This window comes from Fundulus heteroclitus, chromosome 5, assembly GCF_011125445.2.
Source record: "Fundulus heteroclitus isolate FHET01 chromosome 5, MU-UCD_Fhet_4.1, whole genome shotgun sequence".
NCBI lineage: Eukaryota > Metazoa > Chordata > Actinopteri > Cyprinodontiformes > Fundulidae > Fundulus > Fundulus heteroclitus.
Window position 1 is genome coordinate 32,272,948 of NC_046365.1, and position 22,150 is coordinate 32,295,097.

The window sequence follows — 22,150 nt, forward strand, 5'->3', positions numbered from 1 at the left end:
TTATTTATGTGTGCACTTGTTGCTTGTTGTGAATTACTCACTAAAAGAAAGGTCCAGTTCTGGAGGAGCACGTGCAGACTGCTTCCAGACGGCGAGTCCTCTGGATAAATTCACAGGCAAACTTGAGCTGTATGTTTTTGAGTTTAGGCACGTTAATTTAAACAAACCTGTCCAAACCCTTGGCTCCAGAGAGTTTGGACCACTTATCACAGCAAGTGTGAGGAACCCACATTCAAGCCTATCCCACAGGGAAACCTCAGGTGTTGAAAAAGGGGGTGTGCACCTGCTGGTGTAAGTGTGGAGTTTTGCTTTAATTTAATCGCCTCTTAAAGTTGCAAGACCGGCTGTAAACTGAGGTAATTGCTTTTGGCATGGAAATATTGTTATTTCGCAAAAGAAAGAAAACAAGAAAAAAAGCAGAGAACAATTGCTATACTAGAAACATGTTATTTTAGAGCATTAATAACGTCTTTCATCCAGGTGACATTACTTGCAACTTCTTGTCGCCTCAGTCCAGTCAAACTCCTAGGTTTATCAACATGACAACAAGAACTCCAGTGGGGTTTAAACCAGCTTACCAGGGGGTCCAGTTGTTGGGTCAGAAGCAATGCAAGAAAGTGGACTTAACTTATAGCCTACATTGATATTGATCATATTCATAGCCTACATTTATGTCCACAGTACATGGCTATGCCATACTACATTACATATAAGATGTACATTAGCCTACCGTTTCATGGAATTTTATGGAAAAAAGTGCAGCATTGAGATGTTCAGAATTATATCAATATGTTTCATCAAAAAACGGGAATCCCGGCGCAGGTTTTTCCCGCATGCGCGCTTCATTTTCAGTCTGGACGCTGAGGGTAAACATGCTGTGGCTCTGACTACAGCGCTGAGAGGGACTCCTGCGGTAGCGGGAGAACGGGGTTGGGATGGGGGAGGCGCCCCACGGTAGTACCTGGCTGTCGCTGGAGGACAAGAGTATAAACGATACGTGCTTTCACGTAAGAGTCTCCAACAGTCGCTAGATTTGTCGCTAGTCGCTTTTTTGAAAAAGAGTCGCTGGAGGGGTCTGAAAAGTCGCTAAATAAAGCGACAAAGTCACTGAGTTGGCAACACTGCGTGAATGTAACCTATTGGACACACGTAGGCCTAAACCATAGCCTACCAACTAACGAAGAAGAGCGAACGTACTTTTGCAAATTAAAAGTCTGTGGAATCAGCATATTTTAAAAGATCGTGTGGTAGTAAAATAATGACACGAGTCGTCATCCGTGTGAACTTTCAACCCCACAAAAAAATTCAAGGACTTTCAAGGACAAGGTGTTTTTTTTTTGGCAATTTTCAAGAACTTTCAAGGGCCTTGAATTTATTTTTTTAGATTCACAAACTTTCAAGGATTTCAAGGACCCGTGGGAACCCTGACAGTATCCCATACATCAAGTATTTATTCATTCTGAATGATGGATAAAGGTCACCTTTATCTTCTGTAACCCCCAGTCGGTCGAGGCAGATGACCGTTCATACTGAGCCCGGTTCTGCTGGAGGTTTTTCCTTCCTGCTACTGGGTGGTTTTTCTTTCCACTGTCGCTTCATGCTTGCTCAGTATGAGGGATTGCTGCAAAGCCATGGACAATGCAGACGACTCTCCCTGTAGCTCTATGCTTCTTCAGGAGTGAATGCTGCTTGTCAGGACTTTGAAGCAATCAACTGGTTCCCTTATATATGAAATTTTTGACCAATCAGTATAATCTGACTGATTCTGACTTTGTAAAGTGCTTCGAGATGACATGTTTTATGAATTGGCGCTATATAAATAAAATTTAATTGAATTGAATAAAGGTCTAAAGTTCTAAAATATCATTAGCATATCTGATTAACGCTACAAAATCTTAGTCATTCTTAAATAGAAAGAGTTTTCTAGCTTTGTTTTGTCCCACCTCTGCTGCCTGCACTTCCCCAGCCAGCCTGATTTAACACACCTGCTCTCAATCATCTCCTCCTGTGTATTTAATTAGTCTGTTTCATTATTTCTATGCCAGTTCATCTTTGTATCTTCCAGCAAGCGTTCTAGTCCTTATTCCCAAGCTTTCTAGCCTCTAGTGACTTTTGGTCCTTTTATGTGCTTTGTCTCTGCCTCAGCCCAGAGTTTGTTTTTTTGTTCTTTTTGCAAAAGAAAGAGTAGTTCTTATGATGCAGATGTCTTCTGACACATGACTCATTATTTTCATATGGACTTAACATTGGACTTTTTCTGGAAAAAGATATGGACTGCTTGTGGAGGATGTTTAATCAGTTGTTTTACTATAATTTCAGTCAATTGTTTATTCATTTGGCCCCTTACACAACCAATGAAGATCTACAAAGTGCTTTACAATAAAATAAAATAAACATACAGAGACAAACAAAACAAAAAAATAGAACTAGAAGAACTGGAAATAAAGAAAAAAATCAGGAACAGAATCTTGGGGGCTATTTGATGTTAAAAGTCAGCCTGAATAAATTAGTTTTGAGGTTTGATTTGAAAAGATTTAGTTCAGTAGTGGAGTGTAGATCCAGAACCGGAATCAGAATCAGAATCAAGTTTAATCGTCAAGTAGGTTTGCACTTACAAGGAATTTGACTTGGTGATGATGGCGCAGACAAAAAATAAAAATACAATAAAATAAAATGGATATATATACAGAAGCTATATACACTCAGTAAACTGTGCGTTAATGTGACGCAGAAGCTTGTAAGTCCTGAACGGGGGAGAGAGACAGTGTCCAGTGTCACGGGCGGCTCTTGGCCTTGTTCATAAGGCTGGTAGCAGATGGGAAAAAACTGCTCTTGTGGTGTGAGGTTTTGGTCCTGATGGACCGCAGCCTACTGCCAGAGGGAAGTGACTGAAACAGTCTGTGACTGGGGTGCGAGGGATCAGCCACAATTTTCCCTGCACGCCTCAGAGTCCTGGAGGCGTACAGGTCCTGGAGAGATGGAAGATTGCAGCCAATCACCTTCTCTCCAGACCGGATGACACGCTGCAGTCTGTCCTTGTCCTTAGCGGTGGCACCAGCGTACCAGATGGTGATGGAGGAGGTGAGGATGGACTAAATGATGGAGGAGTAGAACTGCACCATCATTGTCCTTGGCAGGTTGAATTTTTCAGCTGGCACAGGAAGTACATCCTCTGCTGGTCTTTCTTGGTGAGGGAGTTGATGTTCATCTCCCACTTTAGGTCCTGAGAGATGATAGTTCCTAGGAAGCGGAAAGACTCCACAGTGTCGATGGTGGAGTCACAGAGGGTGATGGGGGAAGCTGGGGCTGAGTTCTTCCTGAAGTCCACAACCATCTCCACTGTTTTTACAGTGTTGAGCTCCAGGTTGTTCTCCCTGCACCAGGCCCTGCAAGGAGCTGGGGGTGCGGCCACTAATCATTTGATGATTAGATGAAGTCCAGATGATCAACTGCATTCTAGATTTTTTTCTTAACTCAGAAGCTGGAGCTAATTTGTTTGTTTTTCTTTATTTTTTTGGATATAAATTATGGCTTATGTTTTCCAACTGAAAACAAATTTGTTAGGCCCATGTTTTGTGTGAGTCAACCAGGTGCAACAGCTCAAGGTCTACCTGTACCCTCTGTTAGCTGCAGAAATATTTGCATAACTTCACTTCAACAAAATTATTAAATCTTTTTCTTAAGTGTACATTTACCGAAGCTTGATCTTAACAAAATTGCCATGAACTGTAGTGTATTATAATCATTGTTTAGGGAAGGACCTAAGTGCATATATAAACGGGCAACAGAATTATCTAATAAAATAAAAAATAACTGACAACTGGTGTGACACAAGGAAAACAGTACTCAGAGGACAGGCAGGGAAACAGGGAGATCAGACAGGGAGATAGAGAGCATGACAGATAAATAGAAGAATCAGGCAGGGAACAATGAGAAGGTGCTTCTCATTGGCACTTAAATACCGAGACAAGCACAGCAGAAGAGCTTAACAGATGTAATAAGGAGCAGCTGTGGCAGAGAGGTGGTAGAGCAGCTGAAGGAGGTGCATTAATTGACCAGAGCAAAGTAGTTAGTCTGTTAGTTTGGTCCAAATCGTGTACTGGGAAGTGCCTCAAATAGGGAGAAAATACGATTTTGCATGGTGTTTGTTTATTGTGTCGCCATGGCAACTCAAAATGGCGGCTGATACAAAAAAAAAAAAAACACTTCATGGGATGAAGACACACCTTTAGATAAGTTACCATGGGGGTGAAAATGAAATACTCTAAAACTACCACACTGGGTTGTAATCCTGCGACCTCTAGAGTGCCAGCCTCACAACTTAACCACTACACCAAATAATGCACTTTATCTGTATACATGGCCCACTGAAAAACATTAGATGTTTGATAACTCATAGCTTGGAGATGCTTTATGCGACGTAGCCCAGATTTCTTGTGGGGCTTTCTCTGTAAATGCAGAACACACCTGCCAAAGCAGAAGTTTGTACGACCTTCCTAGAGCTACTTCCGGTTAGCAACATGCTAACCGCTAACATGGTTGTGTTTAGTATCACCAGGTGATGATACTCTGTTAGTTTGGTCCAAGTCCTGTACTGGAAAGTACCTCAAAAAGGGTGCAAATTCGTAATGTCACCTAAGATCATGGGTCAGATTGGCCTCCTTTAGCAACTCAGCCTCACCAAATCTGGGCCCTGAACTCAACATTTAACCAAAATGGTGTGTAGTGCCATTTCCCACAGGTGGGTGGTGCTGTATCGGCCTGGGGGGTTCGTGTCTGGGCATCCTGCCATGTCCTGTTGGAGCCAGTATTCAGGCCACGGACCGACGGAAGTTGGGTCGTCCTACTTTGCGGTCGTGTTTCGCACCCTAGTGGCTTAGACCGGGTGGAATGCGTTAGCCCAAAGGGCTGCATTTCTTAATGCCCTCACGGAAAGATTAAAGGACGAATTAGCCACCCATGACAAACCTAAAGACTTAGAAGCCCTTATCGATCTCGCTATCCAGGTGGATAGTCGACTTCGAGAGCGAGTTCGCGAGAGGCGTGGTCAGGATTCCCCTCCAGCTCCACGCTCCTCTCCACCTCCCTCTGTTATGTCATTCAGGTCCCGTCCAGTCCCTTCAGAGAGTCAGCCTGCTAACGAACCCATGCAGATTGGCAGAACCCAGTTATCCCAGGAAGAAAGGGACAGACACATGAGGGATAAATGATGCCTTTATTGCGGTGCCTCGGGGCATTTTCGTGTTTCTTGTCCTGTTCTCCCAAAAGCCCAAGCCCACCAGTATCCCCCGAACTACTGGCGGGTTCTGATCACCCCGGTTCTCGATTCCAGTTACAATCGGTACTCTGTTCACATGATTCTCACCACCCAGTTCTAGCTCTGATAGATTCCGGTGCCGAGCAAAACCTTATGGATCCTGCCTTAGTTTGGCAACTCCAGATTCTGGTCCAATCATTACCTTCACCTATTTCTGTTACTGCTCTGGATGGTAGTCCGCGGAAACCATTACTCAACAGACTCACCACCTTCAATTTATTACTTCTGGTAATCACCGTGAATCCATCTCGTTTTATGTTTTCCCTGCCAAAAATTCATCCATAGTTTTAGGATATCCCTGGTTAACCGCTCATAATCCACACATAAACTGTAAAGATTCACGCATTGAGACCTGGAGCTCCAGTTGCCTGGCTTCTTGTCTTCAGTCTGCACTTCCCCAGTCCGCCGGTAGTCCAGCTTCTCCTGAGTTTTCCCCAGACCTGTTCCAAGTTCCTTCCGAGTATCACGATTTACATAGGGTTTTCAGTAAAGACTTAGCTCTTAGTCTTCCTCCCCACTGTCCTTACAACTGCACTATAAATCATCTTCCCGGGGCCCCCTTACCATCTGCTCGGCTATACAAACTTTCCTTATCCGACGAAGGAGCCATGGAAAAATATGTTAATGAATCTTTAAAAGCCGGCATTGTTTGTCCGTCATCCTCGCCACTCGGAGCAGGGTTTTTTTGTGGCCAAAAATGATAAGACCCTTCGTCCCTGTATTGATTTTTGGGGCTTAAATCAAATCACTGTTAAAAACAAATACTCTTTACCCCTCCTGGCATCAACGTTCGACACCGTTCGTGGAGCTTCTATTTTTACTAAATTAGATCTCCGCAATGCGTATCACCTGGTCAGAATACGGGAAGGGGACGAGTGGAAAACCGCCTTTAAAACACCCATTGGCCACTTCGAATACCTGGTTATGCCTTTTGGTGTAACTAATGCCCCCGCTGTGTTCCAGGCCCTGATCAATGATATTCTCAGAGACTTCATTAACAACTTTGTATTTGTGTATCTAGACGACATCCTCATTTTCCCCCAGAACCCCAGTGAACACAGGCAGCACGTCCGCCTGGTTCTGCAACGTCTCCTTGAAAATCAAGGAGTCATTTCCGGCTGCGCTTCCGGGCAGTGGCCCCATACAAACTCGCAGATATTTTCATAAAAAAATATACCCAGCCGATCAATACTTGACCGCCAGCGCCTGCTGGAGTTATGGTCATGTAGCGTTTTTGGACTTGTAACCACTACTACGCTCGATTGTTTACGCGGCTCCGGATTACTACGGGTTCCAGTCCCGGGGGCCTGTGAAGCGGCGGACTCGGCGAGCAGCCGAGTCCGAAACGAAAGCAGTGTAGCCAGCCGAAGAAGCGCGGCTGCCGGGGAGGCTTAGCAGCTAAGCTAAAGGCTAACCCGTTCAGATCGCCGCTCCCTTCCATCCTGCTGTCCAACGTCCGCTCACTGGACAACAGAATTGACCATCTACAACTTGAACTCTCTGCACGAGGGAGTCAAGACACTGCTGCGCTCTGATCCTGACCGAGACATGGCTCACATCATCAATCCCGTATAACGGCGTTAGCCTGAAGGGGCTAGCTACTTTCTGCGCCGACAGAAATAAACAACTCTGCGGTAAGACCCGTGGGTGCGGACTCTGCGTTTACATCCATAACAACTGGTGTAAAAATGCTAGAATACTCACAAATCTCTCCGGACATCGAGCTGATGATTATTAGCTGCAGACCTTTTTACCTGCCTAGAGAGTTGACTGTTGTCATCATCACAGTGGTTTATGTTCCTCGCAGCGCTAATACAAAAGAGGCTATGATTGTCCTCTATCGGACTATCTCTGAGCTGCAATCTGCACATACAGAGGGTGTTTTCGTCATTGCTGGGGATTTTAACCAGGAAAACTGTTCTCCCTCATTTCTACCAATATGTGGATTTTGCAACTCGGGGAGAGAACACTCTAGACTTGGTTTACACAAACATAAAAGGCGCATTCAAGGCCCCCCCCCCCCCCCCCCGCCCCCACCTCGGCTCTTCAGATCATCTTTCTGTGATAATAATCCCTGCATACAGGCCCCTGCTGATCAGAGCTAAACCTACAGTGAGGCAGGTGAGGGTGTGGACTGAGGGAGCAATGGAGGCACTCCAGGACTGTTTTGAGTGCTCTGACTGGGACATGTTCAAAGCCACAGCTATTTATGAGGACAAGATCGACATTGATGAGTACGCCATGACTGTGTCAGCCTACATCAACAAATGCATTGAGGACGTCAGCACCACCAAGACCATCATCACCTGAGCCAACCAATGACCCTGGATTACTGTGGAGGTCCGTCAAGCGCTAAAAGCACGGAACTCAGCCTTCAAGTCTGGTGACAAGGAGGCACTGAGGGCATCGAGAGCCAACTTGAACCGTTCCATCAGGCTAGCGAAGCGAAACCACACTAAGAAAATACAGGAGCTTTTCCATGACGCAAGCAACACCAGGAGCATGTGGAAAGGCATACGGGCGATCACTGAATACAACACGCCCTCCCCCCGGTGGGTGAAGTTGATGCTGACCTTCTCAATGGACTAAATAACTTCTTTGGGAGGTTTGAGGCACTGAACAGCACTCCAGCAGTGAAAGCTGTCCCCCATCAGGAAGAGGAGGTCCTCTGCCTTGACACCGCCGACGTGTGAAAGACTTTGAGGAGAGTCAACCCGCGGAAGGCCCTAGGTCCTGACAACATACCTGGGCGGGTGCTCAAGGAGTGTGCAGGTCAGCTGGCTGGTGTCCTCACAGACATTTTTAACACCTCGCTGGACCAAGCCACAGTCCCAGCATGCTTCAAGTCTGCCTCCATCATTGCGGTGCTGAAGGAAACCTCAAGTCACCTGCTTTAACGACTACAGGCCTGTTGCACTGACTCCTGTCATGATGAAGTGCATTGAAAAGCTGGTGAAAGAACACATCGTCTCCAGTCTTTCCCCAACACTCGACCCGTTCCAGTTTGCCTACCGATGGAACCTCTCCACTGAGGACGCCATCTCCTCCGATCTTCACTTTAGCCTGGCACACCTGGAGGAGAAGAACACGCACGTGCGGATGCTGTTCCTGGACTTCAGCTCAGCGTTCAACACCATCATCCCACAGCACCTGGTAGGAAAACTAAAACATCTGGGATTCTGCAATACCTCTTCGCAACTGGCTGCTAGACTTCCTCACCAACAGACCTCAGTCACTCCGGGTCGGACAGAACACCTCTGATGTCATCACCCTCAGCACGGGCTCCCCTCAGGGCTGCATCCTGAGCCCCCTGTTGTATACTCTGATGACACACGACTGAGTCCCCAGGTTCACCACCAATCACATCGTGAAGTTTGCAGACAAAACAACGGTGGTGGGCCTGATCAGAGATGACAACGGACCAGGACTACAGAGAGGAGGTTGAGCAACTGGTGGGCTGGTGCAGAGACAACAGCCTGATCCTGAACGTGGAGAAGACGAAGGAGATCATTGTCGACTTCAGGAAGAACCGGCCCCACCACGCTCCACTGCTCATCAACAGCTCAGCTGTAGAGGTGGTCAACAGCACCAAGTTCCTGGGGGTGCACATCACGGACAACCTTACCTGGTCTGTGAACACCACGTCACTGGTGAAGAGGGCACAGAAGTGACTGTACTTTCTGCGGAGGATGAGGAGAGCCCACCTGCTCCCGGCCATCCTCACAACCTTCTACAGAAGCACCATAGAGAGCATTCTGACCAGCTGTCTCTATGTGGTGTGGAGGCTGCAGTGCCTCCGACTGGAAGAACGTGAGGAGAGTGGTGAGGACAGCAGAAGGAATCATCGGGGCTCCTCTTCCCTCCATCAAGGACATCTCATCTCAGCGCTGTGTGTCCCGAGCCCGTAACATCATCAGGGACTCCTCACACCCGCACCATGGACTGTTCTCCCTGCTGCCTTCTGGGAAGAGGTTCCGCAGCATCCGCTGCAGGTCCACCAGGTTCTGCAAAAGCTTTTTCCCTGTTGCCATCAAACTGTTGAAATGCTGAAGCCACAATATGGACTCTGAACTGCTGAAGCCACAAAATTGACTCTGTACCACATTCGTATATTTGCACATTTGCACATATGCTTCAGACTGCTGAACTGCTGAAGCCACAAATGGACTCTGTACCACATTGATATATTTGCACGGTTTTAGAAATACTGACCTGTACACTGTGATTGCACACTGTCTATTTCCCCTGCATTGTTTACATTGTTTACATTCCAATTGTTTACTATTAATCACTGCTGCACCTTAGCCTGTAATTTACTGCAATTTACTGTAATTTTTTTAAGCTGTATGCAAATGAAATTTCGTTCTGTACGCACTCAGTGCATACAAAATGACAAATAAAGTTGTCTAAGTCTAAAATCGCCTTTTTGTCAAGGCAGAAAAATGTGAATTTGACCAGAGCACCATCAGTTTCCTCGGCTTTATCTTCAAGGGTGGACAGATGAAGACGGACCCCAGAAAAGTCAAGGCAGTGGAGGATTGGCCAACCCCCAGGAACCGTAAGGAGCTACAATGCTTCCTGGGTTTCGCCAACTTTTACCGTGTGTTTATTAAGAATTTTAGCGTTATTGATTCACCCCTGACAGCTCTCACTTCCACCAAGAAGACGTTCAGTTGAACTTCTGAAGCCAATCAGGCTTTTCAGCTCCTCAAGAGGAGGTTCTCGCAGGCTCCAATCCTCACCTACCCAGACCCAGCAGCCCAGTTTACCTTAGAGGTGAATGCCTCGGATACTGGGGTTGGAGCCGTGCTTTCCCAGATGTCTTCCGATGATGGGAAGCTCCACCCCTGTGCCTACTTCTCCAGGCGTTTCTCTCCTGTGAGAGAAATGATCATGTTGGGGATAGAGAACTGTTGGCCATCAAATTGGCCTTAGAAGAATGGTGCCATTGGCTGGAGGGAACCGAACTCCACATCATTATCTGGACAGACCATTAAAACCTCTCATACATTCGATCAGCCAAGCGTCTTAATTCCCGTCAGAGCAGTTGGTCCCTGTTCTTTTCACATTTTCACTTTTCCATTACTTACCGTCCCGGCTCCAAGAACTCCAAACCCGACACACTGTCCCAACAATTTTCCTCCTCCGAAGACGCCCCAGAACCAGAGACTGTTATTCCCCCATCCTGTGTTGTGGGAGCAATAACCGGGGAAATAGAGAGACGGATCCGTCAGGCTCAGATCAATGAACAAGACCCTGGCGGGGGTCCTCCTCCTAGACTTTACGTTCCTTCTGCAGTCCGATCTCAGGTTATCCGTTGGGCACTCTCCTCTTTGTTTTCTGGTCACCCTGGCTCTAGTCATTCCATTGCCTTTATCTGCCGTTATTTGTGGTGGCCGTCCCTTAATAAGGACGTTGCCGAATTTGTTTCTGCCTGTCCTGTATGCGCCAAAAATAAGAACTCCTGCAGACCTCCTTCTGGTTTCCCCCAGCCTTTGCCCACACCCAGCTGTCCTTGCTCACACATTGCTTTAGACTTCATCATCGGATCACCCCGTCCAATCACAAGACTGTTATTCTCTCCGTTATTGACAGATTCTCTAAGGCATGTCATCTAGTCGCCCTGTCCAAACTTCCCTCTGCACTTCAGACTGCTAGACTCCTCGTTAACCATGTCTTTAAGCTCCACGGCCTACCCGAGGAGATCGTTCCGGACCGCGGCCCCCAGTTTACCTCCCAAGTTTGGCGAGAGCTCTGCCAGACTCTGGGTGCTAAGGTTTCTCTGTCCTCCGGTTTTCACCCTCAATCTAAAGGTCAGTGTAAGCGCCTGAACCAAGAAATAAAAAACATCCTCCATTGTGTCTGTTCACAGAATCCCTCGTCCTGGAGCCAACACTTGGCTTGGGTCAAATATTCTCATAACTTACACATTTCTGCAGCTACCGGTTTGTCTCCCTTTGAGGCTTCTCTTGGTTATCAGCCATCTCTCCTGCCATCATCGTTCCCATATCCCGTCCTTCCTTCCGTTAAGACACATCTCTCCCGGTGCCGCAAGGCCTGGGACCAAACCCGAGCCGCCCTTGAACGCACCAGCGATCGCCATAAACGTATTGCTGATCGCAAACGTCTCCCCGCACCTGTATATTCTTCCGGGCAAGAGGAATGGCTTTCTTCCAGAGACTTCCCTTTGAAAACTACCTCGAGAAAACTTTCTCCCAGGTTCCTAGGTCAATTTAAGATCAACCATATAATCAGTCCTACGGCGGTTCGTCTTAAACTCCTGGCTCACCTACGCGTTCACCCCACCTTTCACGTCAGTCAGTCCATTATTACTTATTTACATTCTTTTGACCCCTCCCAACTACAGGTTCACTCTCCTGTTTAGTGAATCCCTTCAATATTTTGAATATGTGATTCTTCAGCGGAAATCCCCCCTCCCGCCGTGTTTCTCTCAATGTCTACAGACAACCTAAGTACCATACAGCTTTCTTTTTTTGATTTTACTAGACTGCTGTCTATAATCTGCATTGATTTTGATTGTGTAATCATTATAGAGGATTTTAATATCTATCTTGTTAACCACCAGAATATATCCAGCAATGGAATTGTGTTGTGTTAATGATAATTTTGGTCTGACCAAGAATGTGATGGAACAAACCACACAGCAGAGAGTCAATAATCTTGATCGTCTTCATGTAATGACAATGAAATTTTTGTGAGACACCAGCTCAGAATTCACACAGATTCACACATAACTTAAATTCACAAGCCATAGTGTTCAAATAGTTAAATAAGCCGAAAACACTTCCTGAGAAGCTAAAAGTGTGCAAAAAGTCCTTAGCATCTCGAAAGATTTAAATGTTTGAGTCAAAAATGATAGCAGTCACTTTACAGGAACATGTAACTGACTGTGCAATTGTAGGAATGTGTTTGACAAAACACTCATTGAGAGGTTGAAATGAAAATGTTCAGTTGATGTCAGAAGTCAAAAAGGCAGGCAGTAGTCAGGTCACAGCATAATGCAAGAATACTCAGCAATTGCATGAATGTAATAGAGAGACATTCCTAGAGAAGTTTAACACTAGAATTACCAGAGAAGGGTCATTTAACATTTCTACCTTTGGAGCCCAGAGACGGGTCGACTGACCTGAAGGATTTTAATTAGCATCCTATAAGCAGTTGTGAACCGGCGCTTTTGTTCTGTAAATAAGGCCATTACTGGTGCACCAAAGGAAGGGGGAAGCTTAACTCCCTACTAACTGCCAGGTACAGCTGTGAGCAATGACCAGAAGTATTTGTGTCTAAGTCAAGAGGACTGAAATTCCAGCATGAGAAATATACAAACGTATAAGAGGCAATGGCAATTTGGACAATTTGGTATTCGTACTACTTGAACTGTTTTGCATTTTGTTAAATTATGATTACAAACATCAGTGTATTTCATTGGTATTTTATGACATTTACTCGTACAAATTAGTGCATAATCGTAATGTGAATAGAAAAGGATCTGTGGTTTAAAAAGTGGTTTTCAAAGGCAAATCTGAAAAAGTGTGGACTGCATTTGTATTCAGGGCCTGATATTCCTAGATTAAAAAAAATGCTTAATTACTAAATTCTAGTCAACACAAAACTTACTGTTCGATTGAAACAATAAGCTTGTTATTGTTCGATTGAAATCGGAAAGAGAGGGGCATACTTAGACATGACCAGGACATGGTCATCAGCCTAAACTGACAGGGTATCACTCAGACAAACATCTCCTTCTTTAAAATAATTTTCAGAACTACCTTGTTTGTGATGGAAGCACAGAGTAGGCTTATTTTTCTACCCTGACTCCCAAGCAGCTAGTTGATTTATAATATAACATACATACATAATAAACCATACACGATGGTTTTAGAGATTTTGTATCCCAAAAATGCTGCACTTTGCTAATAACAAACAATTGTTTATTATTATAGTATTTAGTTTTATCCACACTGCAGGGTAATAGTTGTAAAGTGATAGTGTTGGTTGCTTTTATTCTTTGGGGGATGCTATATTCACTAGATACAGGGAAACTGGTCAGAGTAAAAAAAGGGGACCTTGTTAAATGCAGTGCAATTATAATCTAATGAAATAAAAGTTGTTTTCTTGGGTGTTCTGATGTATGAAATCAGCAAACAGCTCCTTAATTTTCAAGGAAAACTTGTAAGGAAAACACAGGTTGCCTACAGTAAAATGTGTCTTTTTTTTATTATTATTATTTAACCCCATCCAATGATAGCCCTGCAGTAACTTTGAACGCCAACCCGTGTTGCTAATTTGGTTAGTTTTCTACTGTAGAGCTGCCTCCATCATAGATCTCACCCACCCCCAACATGGACTATTCACACGTACCTTCTGGCCTGACAGTACAGAAGTGTGGAATGCTTTTGTGAGTTCGGCTCTCCTCCCCCCCTGCTGATTCCTCAGGCAATGGCCCTATTTACAATTGAACAAGGGATGCTAATTTGAGCCACCAGAGTCGTCAGTTTGGACTCAGGGTCTTTTGACCCTCTTTCGGGACTTCAGGGGAGAGGTCGAAAACCCTGGTAATGCTAGTGTTAAGTGTGCAAATAGTCATTAGCAAAAAATATGAATCTTCAAGTTAAAGCTGCTGTAGGGAGTTTTGAGAAAACAGAATGTTTGAGCTTATAGGCCCCTCTCCCTTGCTCTCTGCTGTAGCCCTCTCTCCACAGCTCCAATGTTTACCTGTCTTTGTTTTCTGAGCAGGCGCCACTCCAGTAATGGACAGTTTTCCTATAAAGCAGGCTCAAACATGCCTAAATCAGAGGCAACTGGACCTTTGTTCAGTTTTCTGAAAATATTTTGACACCTATCCAGTAGCCTTTGTGAATTCTGGCTCTCTTAAACTGCAAGAAAGTGGCTGTTCAATTGCAAGCCGCCAGATTCTACAGTTTTAATATGTAAAAAAAAATGCACTCATAAAAAAGTACTTACAGCAGTTTTAAAGAAATGTGCAATTTGCATGAATGTCCAAACAAACACTCTCTGAGGAACGAAAAGGGTGCATATAGACATTAGCATGTATTAATACATACACATATGTTATCATCCATCCATCCATCCATCTATGCAAATGACACACAAACCTGTATAACTATCTCACAAGGAGGTAATCTAAAACAACATCCATCACACTGTAGAAACAGTGAGTGTGTGGTTGATAAGTAATCAGATTATACAGATTGGGTCAGATTATACAGATTGGTCAAAAAATTCCTATATAAGGGAACCAGTTGATTGCATCAAAGTCCCAACAAGCAGCATTCACTCCTGAAGAAGCGTAGAGCCACAGGGAGAGTCGTCTGCTTTGACCATGGCTTTGCAGCAAGCCCTCATACTGAGCAAGCATGAAGTGACAGCAGAAAGAAAAACTCCCCATTAACAGGAAGGAAAACCTCCAGCAGAACCAGGCTCAGTATGAACGGTCATCTGCCTCGACCGACTGGGGGTTAGAGAAGACAGAGCAGAGACACAACAAGACAGACAAACAAGCACAGAAGCACACGTTGATCCAGTAATCTGTTCTACATTAGATGGTAGAAGTGGGTGATCTGTCTTCCTTGGATTAAGTCACAGCTAACAGAACGCCAGGCCAGGTGTACCTACCATGAAGAAAAAAAAGAGTGAGAACAAAAAGTTAAAAGCAATGCAAAACTGGAGAACAGTAGAACTCAGTAGAGTGAGAAAAATAGACCCTAATGTCCTCAAGCAGCCTAAGCTTATAGCAGCATAACTATAGAGCTAGCTCAGGTTATAACATGAGCCACTCTAACTATAAGCTTTGTCAAAAAGGAAAGTTTTAAGATTAGTCTTAAAAGTAGACAGTGCGTCTGCCTCACGGACCAAAACTGGGAGTTGGTTCCACATGAGAGGAGCCTGATAGCTAAAGGATCTGCCTCCCATTCTACTTTTAGAGACTCTAGGAACCACCAGCAGACCTGCAGTCTGAGAGCGAAGTGCTCTGTTAGGAACATACGGGGTAATCAGAGCTCTGATGTATGATGGAGCTTGATTATAAAGGGCTTTATACGTTAAAAGAAGAATTTTAAATTCTATTCTTGATTTAACAGAAAGCCAATGAAGGGAAGCTGAAATTGGAGAAATATGATCCCTCTTGTTGATTTTCATCAGAACTCTTGCTTGCATTTTGGATTATTTGAAGACTTTGAACTGCATTTTATGGACTTCCTGATAGTAAAGAATTACAATAGTCCAGCTTTGAAGTGACAAATGCATGGACCAGTTTTTCAGCATCGCTCCTGGACAGAATATTTCAAATTTTGGCGATATTCCGAAGGGGAAAAAAGGGAACTCTGGAAACCTGTTTAATATGGGATTTAAATGACATGTCTTGGTCAAAAATAACACCAAGATTTTTTTACTTTATCAACAGAGGCCAAGTTAATGCCATCCAGATTAAGTGATTGATTAAGAAGTTTAATTTTTGAGGACTCTGGTCCAAAGATTACAACTTCTGTATTTAGATGCAGAAAATTTAAAGTCATCCAGCTTTTGATGTCATCAAGACATGATTGCAGTCAAAGTAAATGATTGGATTCATCAGGATTTATGGATAAGTATAGCTTATAGCGTGAGTGTCATCAGCATAACAGTGGAAATTAATCCCATGCTGTCTGATAATTTTGTCAATCGGAAGCATATTAAATAGTAAAGAGAATTGATCCAAGGACTGAACCCTGTGGTACCTTCACCAGAGCTGTTTCAGTACTATGATGAGCTCTGAAACCTGACTGAAACTCCTAAAGCAGGTCATTACTTTGTAAATGTTTTACAATGTTTTACCCCGGATAAGCGGAAGAAGACAAACGGACGGAATAGCAACTACTTTCTCAAGAATTTTAGATAAGAAAAGAAGATTAGATATAGGTCTGTAATTTATTAACTCATCTTTATCAAGAGATGGTTTCTTAAGAAAAGGTTTAATAACAGCTACTTTAAAAGCCTGTGGTACATATCCATTTACTAAGGATAGATTAATCATGTCTAAAATAGGGCCACTGATCAAAGAGAATACCTCCATAAACAACTTGGTTGGAATTAGGTCTAAAACACATGTAGAAGGTTTAGATGAAGCTCAAATTTTAGATAGCTCAGAAAGCTCTACTGCGTCTAAACAGTTCAAACACTGCGCAGGTTCCAAAGCTTCCTCCAACTTCCTAGCATTGTGCTTCAGGGAATGCAGCTCTGATTTAAACCAGGGAGCCAGCTTCCTTTGAATAATAACCTTCTTTTTCAAGGTAGCTACATTGTCTAATGCAGAACGCAATGACGAAGTCACACCGTTAACAAAGACATCTATTTGTGAATGGGAGAAAACAACATTGCTGCTATCTGTAGGGCATTTCTGCAATACTGAGGATATCAAAAGGGGGACAGAGTCTTTAAAGTTTGTTACAGCATTATCCGATAAAGCTCTACTATAATGGAACCCTCTTTTGGGGGTGGAGAACTCAGTTAGATTAAACTCAAAAGTTATTAAAAATGATCAAATAGGACATAGTTGTGAGGAAATACTGTTAATTCTTCACAATCAATGCCATATGTCAGCACAAGGTCTAAAGTATGAAGCCAAGAGTGCGTCGGTATATGCACAAATATTACGTACACAAAGATATATTGAGCCTATTTTATCTCCATACATTCCAAACTATTTTTATGTAGAAACATCCACCTTAAAAACATCAGATGTTATGTGTATGAGACAAGAGAAATCAAAAATCCCATCTGCTACCGGCCTTAACAAGGCCGTGACACTGGACACTGCCTCTCTCCCCCATTCAGGACTTACAAGCTTCTGCGTTACATTAACGCACAGTCTACTGTGTATATAGCTTCTGTATATATATCTATTCTATTTTATTTTGTCTGCACCATCCACATCAAGTCAAATTCCTTGTAAGTGCAAACCTACTTGGCAATAAACTTGATTCTGAAACTCAGCAACAATATGCCTATCAGCAAAAATAGGCTTATTAACTTTATGACTCTATGGAAATTCTTGATGTTGCATACCTCCACAGACCCACCCATTACTTCTATAAAACTGTCCTGTTCCCCTCTACTGTCCATTTCAACAGACAGACTGGAAAGCTCACCTATCCACTTCAGGATGATGATCCAGGTAAGACTCCATCTTTATAGTCGGTTCACAGATGGTATTTAGAATGTTCAATTCACTCCACTAACCTAAAAATAAGCCATTGTCTGTCATTTTTATCATTCTGTCCTACTGATGCTAAATCAATACTGTATAGAGACTATGGCTGTCATTGGGTAGGCTTTTGGCCATAATGCAGAACACACTCAGGAGAGAGGAAAATGTTTAATATGTTTATTTTAAAACAGCAAGAACTGGTGGTTGAAGGTCCTGGGCTGGGGTCTGGTTCTTCAGCTATGCAGCAGAGGATGACAAGGCAGTTGAAGGTGGAATGGATGAAGGGAATTTCAAATGAGAAGGTGTGCTTACTGATGGGGATGAGTGGAGTCTGAGGAGTGACAATGGTGAACGATGAGAAGCTAGTCTCCAGAGGTGGAACAGTTGTAGGGTAAGCAGGGTTCGGTCAGGGCGTGGAACTCAGAGGAGGACGAGGCAAGGAGGCTGCCGGCAGGAAACACAGCAGGGAGTGTCTTCTGTTGGTTTGATTCTGGTCAAGAGAGAACCGGGGAGCTTCTGGACACAGAACACAGATGCAACCACATAAGATTATCACTCTGGCGTTGAAGTGCTGGCAGCAAGCTCCTTTTAAGCCTCCTGCCTGATGAGGTAATGAGCTGCACCTGTCAGGCCTCAGCCACCCTGCTCTCAGAGGCCACCTGTGGAGACCAAAGGAAGTAGCAGCCAAAAACAGAGGGTGAAAACCCCCCGACCCCAACAATTGTCCTATAAACTGTCCAAGATAATAATTTTATTATAGTTTTGGTAACAAAATATTGTACCAGACTGTCCTATTTCATTATCAAATGATGTTATCAGATGTTTGGTTTTAAGGTCTCACCAGTTGCTGTTTGTTACTCATTAACAGGAACTCCAGTGAATTTATGTCACTCACTTGTCTACCAAGAAACTGGCTAAAGCCTTACTAATTTTGACCCGATTTAATAATAATCAGAAATATTGTTTGATGAGAGCACAGTTTGGCGTCTTAGAAAGCTTTGCACTTGTGTTTTTAGGTGTTTCACAGGAGGATTGATGGGACTGAAAGCTTCTTTAGGCCCTGGAAACACTATAAGGCCGGCTTTGGGAATGTAGCCTGAGAATACTGGCTGGGTAAGAAGAGGAAAGCTACATTACCAACACTGTGGCAATACTTGCTTTTTTATTTGATGATAAATTGTATTTGTAACTGTCATCCAGCATACTGAAATCAATCGGTTGATTAATACGTTCTTCTTTTAAGGCCTGGAAAATGTGTTGCTGTTGACAATGAGGAAGGAGAATGAGCTTCGTGTCGACATGGAGGACTGGGAGGGAGCTCAGGCTTCTGCTCAGTATTCCTCCTTCTCCATCGGCCCTGAGAGCGCTGGCTATCAGCTTCACCTGGGCAGGTTCACAGGAGGAACAGCAGGTGACTGTCACTGTGTGGGTCTTAATTTGTAGGAAGGTGAATCTCTGAGATAAAAAAAAGAATGGGACTTTGGCATTAGCAGCTACGGTGTAGCTGGATAAGTATTAATGATTCATACAACATGATTGCACAGCATCACTGAAATCACAGGAGTTTTGACGTGATTTTGTAAACACTGTAAGATTAAAGTTGTTCAAATAGATTTTTGCTGCTGTTTCATACAACCATTCTAAAAATAAGAACGCAACTGAATGCAACTGCCTCTTTGTGGTTATGTTATGCAGGTAAGTGTGCTGCTTATTCAGCATCTTTTATGTTGTTTGATTCCCAACAAAACACTTTTATTGTGTTGGATTGTTTGATATAGAACAAAAGAATAAAAAGAAGTGATTGCTGTGATAATATAGAATAATGTAAGTCATGCATTCATCAATCGATTATCTAAACAAACTTAGCTGGCACTGATAAATATGATAATTAAAATGTTCCCAATGACCCACCCAAACTTCGTAATCTGAGTTGGATATTATTTATTTTTGAAACATGTTTATCTTGTCATCTAATCACATTGAAAGAGCAGATTATTTAAAGCAACATGCTGTAGTGTTGTTGAGCTCACGGTTAAATTCTTCTCCTTCCCATTGAGTGATTTTTATCAAATATTTAAGAGGAAAGGAGTGTGTTCCTCAGGATTAAGATTTTGGAATTGCTGCTAATATTTACACATCAACTAAAGATTACAAGCAGAATCAAAAGGAGCCCCTCCTCAATGGAATCATAAAAAAATGACCAAATCCAGATCAAATCATTAATGATTGAACACGAGACACACAAAACATGAAAACTGACTAACATTATTACTGAAATGTGAGTCATGGTTGGATCTCTCCCCTGTAGTCTTTGCCGGTTCAATTTCTGGAGAGTACGAAAGTCGGCCCTTAGATCCTGCAGTTCAGGTGTTTGGGTGTTATGTTATTTGAACAGTGAATGTTGCCATTCTCATGGGTTTCATAATACCTTCCTATACCTGATTTGTCTTGGATGAACCCAGACACAGCACGCACACACAGAGCTAGTTTCGAGAGTTTGTTGCAACAGTGGGTAGTGGATGATGAAAGCCAGAGTCAGTTTACCAGACGGAGTTGAAGGGTGCAGAAACTGGCTGACAGGAACCGGCCGGAGCAGACAGGGCAGGATCTGGAGACGGACAGGAACCAGACAGGCGTCAAATTCGGATGACTGAAGACGAGCCGGCAACCAGGAACAGACTGAGGTGAGTATATAAAAGGGTGAGAACAGGTGGAGCCAGTCATAGTTACAGTTTTTATAGATTGCTTTGACGCAGCAGTCAACTCAAATCCCACATTTTTCAAAACAGTAAACGCAGAGGCCTAAACAGTGGCACCAATGGTCAAAATGACACATTTTGTTTGCAAAAGGCTCCAACTCTGCCAAAATATTTAAAATATCAACCAAAAGCAAAATTTGCCCTCAAACAACACAACCTGCACACAAATATTTGAGCCCTTCCAATCACTTATTACACAAGGGGCAACAAAATACAAAATACCACACTCAGTGTGCCATTGCTGGTTCATTGTAGCCAATGACTGTACGCAGCTTACATGTGAGTGTCATTTGTAGTCAAATTTGCCCTCTTGCAAAAAATGGATCCAGAATCAGATATGCTGTGATCCAAATTTTATTGATTAATCATTCTTTTTTTTCAGATTGTGGCTACAAATGAAATATACCAACAGAAAACGCTAGAGCTGTCTGTCTCTTCTTGTGTCTTCTCTCTTGTCGAATAGGCCACATGGCCTCATCTTCATCACACTCAATATTTTCCCTTGTGATGCACCTAAGGAAAAGTCTTCTTTCATGCCTGATCCATCTTTGAAATGCCTCTGCATCTATATCATGGGCAGCAGCAGTCATTGCATTGAGCAAGGGCATCTGCTCATAGGTGTGGTGATCGTATACCTTTAATCTCCATGCACTGAAGAATTCCTTTATAGGAATTGATAGAGATGTAAATACTGTATAGCAACTGTCCGGATGCAGCTTGTAGGCTGCATGCTGAGCCTCCCTTCCTCTCTCCCTTCCCTGCGCAGCCTGATTGGTTCCACCTGTCAGGTTGCTATTATCTCTGATCTGTTGCCACTCCTGTCTCTGTGACAACAGGACTGCATAGCCAACCTTTCTATGGAGAGCAAATAGTCAAGAAATCTCTGTGTACGTAATACTTAATTTGTATTCAAATATTTCACACACAAAGATATATTGAGTCTATTTTCTCTCCATACTTTTCAAACAATTTTTATGTAGAAACATCCACCTTAAAAACATCCAATTTTATGTGCATGAGCCAAGTGAAATAAAACTCAGCAACAGTATGCCTATCAGCACATATAGGCTTATTAACTTTATGACTCTGGAAATTCCCAATGCTTCATTCCTCCACAGACCCACCCATTACTTCTTTAAAACTGTCCTGTTCCCCTCTACTGTTCATTTCAACAGACAGACTGGAAAGCTCACCTATCCACTCCAGAATGACGATCCAGGTAAGACTCTGTGTTTACAGTCGGTTCATAGATGGTATTTAGAACGTTAAATTCACTCCACTCACCTAAAAATAAACAATTTTCTGTCATTTGTATTATTCTGTCCTATTAATGCTAAATCAATACTGTATAGAGACTATAGCTGTCATGGTTTTGGTTAAGCTTTTGGCCCATATGCACAGCACACTCAGGAGAAATGTTTAAGATCTTTATTGGTGGTTGGAGGTCCTGGGCTGGGGTCTGGATGCAGCAAAGGATGACAAAGCAGTTAAAGGTGGAATGGATGAAGGGAATTTCAAATGAGAAGGTTTGCTTACTGATGGGAATGAGTGGAGTTGCCAGGGAGGAATAAGTGGAGTCTGAGGAGTGAGTGACAATGGTGAACGATGAGGAGCTAGTCTCCAGAGGTGGAACAGTTGTAGGGTAAGCAGGGCTCGATCAGGGCGTGGAACTCAGAGGAGGACGAGGCCAGGAGGCTGCGGGCGGGAAACGCAGCAGGGAGTGTCTTCTGTTGGTTTGATTCTGGTCGAGAGAGAATCGGTGCGCTTCTGGAGACATGATCCCGAACACAGATGCAACCACATAAGATTATCACTCCGGCGTCAAAGTGCTGCCAGCAAGCTCCTTTTAAG

General features: G+C 43.6%; 1 protein-coding gene across 1 annotated transcript in view; it reads left to right on the forward strand.

The window, feature by feature from the left end:
* Positions 1-22,150, forward strand: part of LOC105924474 (microfibril-associated glycoprotein 4) — a 48,859-nt gene that overhangs the window by 21,289 nt on the left and 5,420 nt on the right. The window contains exons 4-5 of the mRNA XM_036137430.1: positions 18,784-18,951; positions 21,475-21,518. Of these exons, the coding sequence (XP_035993323.1) occupies positions 18,784-18,951; positions 21,475-21,518 (212 nt within the window). The remainder of the gene's footprint in view (positions 1-18,783; positions 18,952-21,474; positions 21,519-22,150) is intronic.